The 9419-nt window shown below is 42.4% G+C and overlaps 1 protein-coding gene across 1 annotated transcript in view; it reads left to right on the top strand.

Moving 5' to 3' along the window:
- Positions 1 to 9411, top strand: part of KIF26B (kinesin family member 26B) — a gene marked incomplete at its 3' end in the record, with an annotated part of 205739 nt that extends 196328 nt beyond the window's left edge. Inside the window, exons 12-13 of the mRNA XM_027905598.1 lie at positions 8106 to 8308; positions 9328 to 9411. Coding sequence (XP_027761399.1) covers positions 8106 to 8308; positions 9328 to 9411 — 287 coding nt within the window. The remainder of the gene's footprint in view (positions 1 to 8105; positions 8309 to 9327) is intronic.
- Between the last annotated feature and the right edge of the window lie 8 nt (positions 9412 to 9419).

The following is a 9419-nucleotide window of genomic DNA, read 5'->3' as shown; positions in this document are numbered from 1 at the left end:
TGGGATGGACCTGTGCTGAGAAGTGTGTCTCCTTTGGTTTCTCCAGTTGAGGCTTTTTGGAGCTGAGTCTGTGTGCACACTCACTCATGGGAGCAAAGACACAGACTTGGGCATGAGAGGAAGATATGAGTAGGAGGGAGACAGTTTGAAGACATGAGACTTTGGGCATAAAGTCGTTCCCTGCAAAGCGTTTTCAAGTTGTGTCAGTCAGGGCCAGTTCATCCTTTTCGTGAATGTAAAAGGAAGAACGTAAGGGGGGCTGTTGAAAGCTGGGCCAAGCAGAAACACGACTGGGAAAAATTAAGGTTTTCAAATGCTCACTTCCTGAAGTTTAAACCTGTGCCCTGAGTTGGAGTTGCTTATCTCTGCATTTGCAGGACCCTACTTTTATCAGTCCAGGATAGGATTTGCATGTGTGCGTGTGTGTGTTTGTGGACATTCTTTCATCTTCTTTGCACGGGGAACCTGTCTGACTATAGATAATTAAAGATTCCTGCTGCAGCGTTTGATGGCATTCACAGAAAAAGTTTGATGACTCCTTGAGGCTCTTTCTCAGTACTAACTTTCAACACCAAAGCAGAGCAAATTGCTACATGATTTTAAACACTTTAATAAAAAGACAGAATGTTAAGACATGACAATAATTATCTACAATTAGAGTCCTTTTCTCTCTTACTAGTGTGCTCTAGCTTTCACTGGTGGAATGGTTTTAAAGACGGAGATTTAGAGGTTCCTGGAAAGCCCTGAAAATTCTATACTTGAATATATTCGCTCTCTGGAAGCACTTAGCCCTGTCTATGAAAGCAGCAGAAAAAGCCAGAGGCTGAATCCACAGACTGTAAATTATGAAAGTCCGTCTCCAACCAACATTGCAAAGCATCACATTTTGAAACATGGCCAAAATGATAATGATAAAACAAAACACCAACAAAGAGAGTCTGAGCTTTTCTTGTTGAATCCAAGTGAAAAGGAATTTGGTTCATGTTTAGACTGCCTAAGGCACAGTGTGGGGAGCTGAAAATTGCCCTTTGTATCAGAAAGCTGTAGGGTATTTCCAGCATTTCTACTTTAACTTGCTTACAAGTGATGGTAGCTAATTGATATCCTGCATTATACCTTTACTGTGACAAAGGATGTTTAGAATTATACGGGAAAATGCTGTTTGCTTGCAGGTGACCACTTTATGCATGTGACTCGCTGGCTGGACAGCCCTGGGGGGAGCAAAGGGAGGGGAAGTGCAGGCTTCAGCTCCAATTTTTTTTTGTTCATTAAAACAACAGCATTGATTTTCTCAGGTCAAAGCCAGGCCATTTCATGCAGCAAATCTGTGTTGAAAGGGATCAGAGTAATCATTTTTTACACGCTTGACTACTGCATGCCAGCACTGAGCTTTCAGCCACATGAACATAGGAATGATTTAATAGAGGAAGTGGCAGCAGGCTATTGTGCACGGTGAAGGCTCCATGTAACATGCATGACTGAGTCGCACACCATTAGGCTGGGTGTAAATAAAACCTGCTCCTGACACTGCCACAGAATTAGCTCACTGGAATGCCTCCGCCACTGTCCTGTTGGGAGCTAATGCTCTGGCATTAGAGCCCCTTCCCCCTCCAGCCTCTGCTGCCCAAGCGACTGGTGCAGCTATTAAGTGCAGTACTGTAGTAACAATAAGCAGCTTCTTAAATAATGCCACAACGCTGAAAAATACCTGCTAAACCAAAATCCAGTCTGAAGTGAGATAAATGTTTAGAGGAGACTCTGGTTGTTTTTTGCTAGGAATTGTGGGTGATGTGCATCTTCCGTGGAGCATCTCCCAGGTTACTTGTCAACCTGCTGCTCTGCAGGCAGACTGCTTCCTGATCTAGTTTCAGCAGTGCTCTTCACCAGCTCTAAATTGCCCTGAAAAGCTCCTTTTAAAAAAACCCAGTAATTCAGAAAGCAAGGTTAAGAAATTAACTGGGTAGATAGAAAAAAATTAGGAGTTGACTGTACATCAGCATGTTCCTATACCAGTACAGAAACAGTGTATCTAGTATAGGTATGGATGGGATACTACAAACAAGGGTTGCTTTATTTCTGCGTACAGGCAGCAGTGATTTCTTGCCTCAGATGTCCTTGTACTTCTTATCAATTCACAACAGTGGGATTGCGTAAAAGTCAACACAGAATATGGTCTGAATTATTTTACAGTGAGGTGGGCATAGAAAATTTTCTTCTGAACAATGGATCTTGTCAGTATTTCCTATTCCACGTGTTTGGGTGCAATGTGGCTCTTCCTATGAAATCTGTGTAATCTGAGTTGTCAGGATGAGTGAATGTTATTTAGATTTTCTGGAAATACATGCCTGGATTCTTTGATCTTTGGAGTATTAACCTCAAGATAGGCACTCCAAATACTTCTGGTGAAGTATTTAGTACACCCTTCAGAGGGGCCTTCCACTTGAAAACATTGGCAATGTCTTCAGTAATCAGGAGGGGACCTGTGCAAGCTGTGTGAAAATCTGAGGAGTGAATGTGCTAGCTATGTGCTCTGCATTGGGCAAAGTGCACTATAAAATAAACTAAGAGAATGGAGGTCAAAGGATGGTGAAGGAGTTGGTTCAGTCATGGACAATTGCCCATAAGGGTAGATCCCATTAGGAAATGAGAATGAGAGGCAAAGTCAGCATCATGTTTTCAACTCAAACAAAACAGGAGTCCCACTGTCAGACAGTGAGGAGCAGCAGCAGGAACAGGATAGATAATCTTTGCTAATAAACAGTTTGATGCTACAATTGACATTGATGCTATTGCTATTGGAGGCACAATTTTTCTTGGAAATTAAGCTACTGAAGGAACGGTGGGAGCTTAGGGGTACTGCTGTAGTTAGCCAGGACTGGTTTTTGTAATTGTCTTGGACTGTCTGGTGAGAAAAAACACAAAATGCTGAAGAGCAAATTCTGTACAGAAAGGCAATTTTACATCCCATAACATTAAGTGCTGCAGGGAATAACTTTGGCTGCACATCCTGCCTTTGAGCACACACTATAAACTTCTGAAATGATGTTATATCAAGTTACAGTTTCATTTTCTCTTTGAAACACCTTGGAATTTCTAGGACAGAAGTTGTTTTGAATCCCATTCAGATGTATACTGCTTTGAAGAGATATGCATCACACTGCTTTTCATTAAAATTTTGCATTTGCAGTTTTTGCCTTTACCTTTTTCACAGGGAAGATGCTCAGTCTGGAGTGTGTGCTTGGAAAGCAATCTAAGGGGAACACTTCAAAACATACAGTACTTAAGCAAAACCAGGCTTTTTAGAGCCTCTGCCCTGGTCAACACCTTCTTTTTTGAGCACACATCCTTATGCATGCTGGCAATTTCGCTGAGGTCAGCGTGTCTTCTTATCCTTATAGCTACCCTTGGTCTGTATTTCTCATACCTTAAGTCTTCTCAGGACTTGTCTTTTCTGAAGCATGTTCCTTAAATGCTTCAGTCATATCTGCTTTCACACCGCACACCTTCACTGCTCTGCTAATCTCTGTATCTTAAATTTAACCTGGCTGAACCTTAACCTACAGCTCAAGGCAGAGCAACAGATCCGTTGCAAAAGCAAATCTTGTATCCTGCGCATTTTGAGGGCTATTTCATAGCTTGGTTATTCATACTCCAGCTAGGCTCATCAGTGTGGATAAATTCAAACTAAGTGAAAAACATATCCTTCAAGGCATTTAGCAAATTACATGTTGCTTTGCATGCTGCATGGTCATAAAAGAACATGTGGTTCTTCTGCCCTGGGTTCATCTTATTGGATTTCTTTCAGATTGATTTTTGGTATAAATTTCTTTTTTTGAATGGAGAAATTAATCCCATTTACATGGCAGAAGAGTCAGCCAGTTTGACGAGGGGCAGAGGTGGGGCAGAGGTGGGAGGGACATGCTGAGAGCTGCTCCTGTTGAGCTCCCTGGCTGTCCACTTTCTCCCTAAGTCATGCATGAGGAAGCAGAGGAGCAGCGCGCTATAATTCCTACAAAGAATTTTATTTATTATACAGTCAAAATTAATGAGATCCTAACTCCATCAAGTGCTCCCAATAAATTTGAGACTTCAAAGGGGTATTTTCTATATAAAGGGAAAACTGTATTAACAATTTAATTGTTGTGTCTGTGTGTTGTTACGGATGAGCAAGTTGTCAGCTGCTTTGTGACACTCACCCTGAAGCTCCGCTTTGGCTGTATCTCCTTACTGATCCCAATTAAGGTAACATCAGAAAAAAAAACAGAGGCTAAATGGAGAGGTCAGTGGTAGGAGTCTCTTGTCAAAAGACATTGTTATTTTCTGTACCTGGGCTAATAAACAGCCTATTAATTAGTGAGTGTTTAGAATGAAGTAGATCTGGTTTTGCCTTACTGGAAAGATGAAGAAGATCTTTCATTTAATTTCCCCTCAAAGCACTATAAACCTCAGATAAATCATCCTCAGTCAGCATTCAAGGCTCAGATAAAAAGCCATCTCTCTCTGTTTCCTCTCTGCATGTCACACAGTTGTAGCCACATGGAGACCTGGGTCCCAAAGGAGTCCCTGGGCAGACAGTGGTGAGTCGGGTAGCCTGTGGTGGCTCTGCCCTGTTGCATTGCCCCAGTATACAAAGAGCCAGCAGCTCTTTCGTTGTAATAAACCATAGGCAATCCAGGCATGAGCTCTGGCCAGAAAAATGTAATGAGTTAATGTCTGCTGCCATACTGTAGTCCCTTGCTGCCTCTCCACCAAGGGGTAAGCAAGTGCTGTTAAATGAAGCCTCAGGCTGGAGACCTCTTTCTAGACCCCAGGCTTCTGTTTCTCACTGAGCCAAATGTGTATGGATGGGAATTAAATGCAAAAATATTCACCACCATCCCTATTTACTTCATACCCCGCTTCCATCTGTTTTGCTTTGCTCCAAGTAAGAGCATGATGCTGTTCTCATGGCAAGGTGCATTGCAGCCATCCACCTGCAGTCCCAGGGAGTCTCAGATCTGGGCTTAGTCTCTCGGCAGAGATTCCAGTGGGGTGGTTTAAAAGTGCCTCATTGCACAAGAAGGTGACATTAACAGCCGCATTGAGGAGAAGGGGAAGAAAATCAAACATCACTGAAAAAAACACTACTTTAGTCATAATTCAACCATGCATGGAGAGCTGGGCAGAAGGAATTTCCAGTCTGCTCAGCTGCTTCCTGGAAATGCTAGAGCTAGTCTGTAGGCATGTCAAGAGAGGAGATGTGACCACCAATGTGGGACAGAAAGTAAAAAGAATTAACAGCATTCTGTGCATTAAACAGGAGGTCAGATCTGATGCTTGTAGATATTGCCAGGTCTAAAAGTTGACAAACAACAAAGAAATTACTTTTACACACAGACAAAATTTGAAAGACTGCTCCTGTGGGACACCAAAAACCTAAAAAGTATTTTAAAACATATTTAATGCCTGAATCCTTTTGATCTTTAGTGACACTAGGACTATACTCAGTGCCCTTCCCATCTAAGCAAGTGGAGGGTTTGTTTCCCAGGAGGGCCTGAGCCTGTTGCAGGATCTATTCCTGCACGTAATGAAATTTAATAGTCTCACTTCCCTTCAAGTATGCAGCTGCTCCCACCATTTGGTTACCTTTCTCTAGCATTGCTGACAAGAGTCACCCTTAGCATTACAGTTTGTTGAGGTCTTCCCAAACTGTACCTCTCTCATTTTGTCAGTTTTTATCTATAGTAATGGGTCAGGTCTTCTTTCCTTTTATCAAGATTTGACTCTTCTCTTGATCAGGCAGTTTAATCTAGAGATTAACTGAAATGCATTCAAGGTAAGTGAATACTGACATTGTCTTCCAGTGACTGGTATTACAGATCTAAAATAACTCCTACTTGCTGGTATTTGTAAGGCTTAATTTGTTCTGGCATGAACTTTTTTGCTGGGTTGCAGTTTGAGTAGTAAATACAACTATTATAGGTGTCACAGCATAGGCAGTCCAAGATCTCAGGCTGTTTGGAATAAAACAGCCTTGCAGAGCTCCCTGACTACCCAGAGCTCTACAAGCTCTCTGTCCATCTGAGCCACTTGGGCTGTGCTCTCCCTTTCTTGCATCAGATTATCTCAGATGAATTCAACTAAAAGCTCTGTAGACTACGCTATACAGATAGACAGAAAGATAGACCATTCTTATCTATTTTAGAACTAACATTTACTGGTTAATTACTAGTTCTTTAACTTCTGGTTTCTAGCACAGACTGCTGCACTCAGAAATCATAGGATAAGATGTAATAGTTCGCAAAGTCAGCAGAGAAACAGACTACCATGAATAAAGCTAAGCAATGCTTTGTTACTGGCAAATTCAAAAATGAGGCAATCAATAGATATTGTGGGGTTTTTGTTTGTTTTTTTTTTTTTTTGTTTTTTTTTTTTGAGTGGGTTTTGTTTGGGGTTTTTCTTGGCTTTCATTGAAGCACCAAGCTGACAGACATGTTGGAACTATTTACATTCAAGTCGCAATAAATGCAATGTGGGATATTCCTATAAATGATTTTGTATTGTTTTTAAAATAAAATCTGCATGATCATTCTGCATCTCTTCCTGCTGGCATCACTTTCATTCTTGCAGCCAAGAGAGTCAGTTAATAATTTCATTCAAACTTGCTGGCTCTGACTTTTGTTTTTGGCTTCTCCCATCCCTTCCATTCCTGCTGTCTCCTAGGGGAGACCTTGCAGGAATATTGCAGGAATTGTCAGCTACAATTTTTTATTTTTTGTAAACCTGGCCATTGCTCTGACTGTGCTAAATCAAGCAAGGAAATGCAAGCAGTTTTTCTTTTTTGTGTGTGTGTTTGTTCTTTCTCCCCAAAAACCGCATGCTCAGCTTCCTTACCCCTGCCATTAGGCCAGTGATGTACATTTTCTTCCTTGCTTTACCGTAGGCCCTGACTTGGCAACTCACATGGCAGATGCCTTTTTCAGTGTCCCTGTCCTCTGCACTGCTATTACAAAGCAGGATGATTGTGCATGAGCACAAGTATTGAAGCAGGCACAGTGACTAACCTGCCTGCCAGCCTGTTCTTGCTTCTGTCTGGCCCATCATCAGTGCTGCAGAAAGGGCGTAAATGAGAAATGTTATAGAGGAACATTCTACCGAATGGGGACAAGGCTAATGCAAGTCTGGTGGCAACCACCAAGCTTGGCTGTACTTACTGCAGGAATTTTGTCCTCTCTGCTGGCTTTGTTGCTTTAGTCAGCCTACAGTGTTATTATGCAAAGAACTAGATGGTGGCATACTGGCACTCATCTCCAAGATAGTAAAAGAATGTGGATATCACAGTGGTTTTTGTACAGTGATGAATAAAAAAACTAAACCCACACCTCTCCTGGAGATGGTCTTTGCAGAGGCTTGTCCTTCAGCTGTAAGAGCCAGTACCAGTAAAGAGATAGGAAAACAAAGCTGTTCCAGGCCTGCTACTTTGATCCTTTGTTGGCACATCTGTACACACCAAGACCTAAGCAAAAGGGAGCAGACACAGGCTCCGTAAACTTTAGGGTACTTATGCCCTCTGAGTATCAAATCCTGGAGTCAGATACCAAAGAATACATGAGGATCTGACCCGTTGGGAGTTGGTAAAACATATGGCATCTACAGCTCCCATGAGTGTCCCTGGTGGTGCAGTGGCTAAACCACAGCGTTGTCAACGCTGAGATCTGGGTTCGATTCCCGGTTAGGACACTCCCCGGGCAGATGGAGCTCGCTAGCCCTGTAAGAAAATCCATCTACGTCCTGAGGACCTCGCTGCCACCGTCCAAGCGTGCTTGGCCCTGGCAGATGAACCTCAGGATTAAAGGGTGGGCTCAGTTCCGCGCACACTGTGTCTCACCTAAAAAATCCAATGTGCAGGCTGGAAGGTGTAAAGACCTTCCCCGGTTCTTCGTTCGCGAAGAGACTGGCCATTAATTAATTCATTACAGCTCCCATGGTTCCCCTGGGTTTTCCCTCCATTTTCTTCTGTGCGCAGAAAGGCCAAATATATATAATTTGTAGATTTCTCTGCAGATGGGGCAGGAAGGAGAGGCAGTAACTCTGCTAATGTGCAGTGACACTTTCTGCATTCGCAGGTTCACAGAGACGGAGGCTTATTCCAGCTTTGTCACTGGATACCTCTTCCCCAGCAAGGAAGCCTGCCAACAGCCCTGGGGTCCGCTGGGTGGATGGGCCACTGCGAAGTGGGCAGAGGGGCCTGGGGGAACCCTTTGAGATCAAAGTCTATGAGATAGATGATGTGGAGAGGCTCCAACGACGGCGAGGTGGGGACAGCAAGGTGAGTGCAATCTGTGTAATCTCCTGGAGTGTGTAAATTGTAAAAGTCTGCTCTTGATATGGAAGACTAGGAGGAGTATCTGAAGTTGAGTATTTTAGAGTAACTTTGGATATAGGCTTTATTATTATTTTAAGGTATTTTTTCTTCCTACCTCTTATCACTTGTTTAGGCAGTTTGTGATGTTCTCTGATATTATTTTGTTTGGAGAAACCTTCTGCAGTGGGTTTTCCACTGCACTTCACCCACACAGCAGATTTGTTTATAGAGAAAAAAGTGGAATAATGTTGAGACCTTCACACAGGCTTGAAGGAGGATAGATCTATTACTGGAATTGCTTCCATGCTGGCGAGGGTGGCACAGCCCTCAGTGTGCAGTCACTTGCTGTGCGTCTTGATGGCTGGCACCTCTCAAAAGTCACACGAGGCCAGGCTTCTTGTCTGCAGACAGCACTGCACCCCATGCTGTCACTGTGTTCCATATCTTTACAGAAAATATATCATTTTTATTAAAGATTGTGGATCGCTAGAGCTTTTCTTAACACACTGCCTTTGTTTAAGGATATTTTAAATTTGATATTGCTACCAGTTTTCTATTTTAAAATATGACTACTGCATTTCTTATGTGCCAAGCACAGGGGTGTATTTAGGCTTTTAATACAGCAAGCAATGGATTTTTTTCTCCCAAGAGCATAGGTTTTCTTAGCCAAACTCGGGTGACAAAAAGCAGAAATATTTTACTGCAGTTAACCTAATTTCAGGATGCTGCCTATTATTAATTGTTATGGTTTATTATTAACTACAATTGCAAAGTCTCCAAAACTCACTGATGGAAAACATCAAAACAAAACAAAAGCAATAAAAATAAAAAAGATGATAGATTTCATGCACTGATTCATATGCTTCCAGAATAAATGGTTCATTGTCAGTATTATTGATTGGAAAATCATTTCACTGAATGGATCTGAGTATTTCTTCTCTTCTTCATCTATTCCTTCCCTGCTTCTTTTTCCTGGTTGGCAGGAGGTGATATGTTTCAATGCCAAGCTGAAAATCCTGGAGCATCGCCAGCAGAGAATCGCTGAGGTCAAGGCCAAGTACGAGTGGTTAATGAG

This window comes from Empidonax traillii, unplaced genomic scaffold (assembly GCF_003031625.1).
Source record: "Empidonax traillii isolate 1590-97213 ecotype Southwest subspecies unplaced genomic scaffold, ASM303162v1 scaffold1169:size251926, whole genome shotgun sequence".
Lineage (NCBI taxonomy): Eukaryota > Metazoa > Chordata > Aves > Passeriformes > Tyrannidae > Empidonax > Empidonax traillii.
Note: the sequence above shows the minus strand (reverse complement) of the source record. Positions and strands in the feature narration are given on the sequence as shown.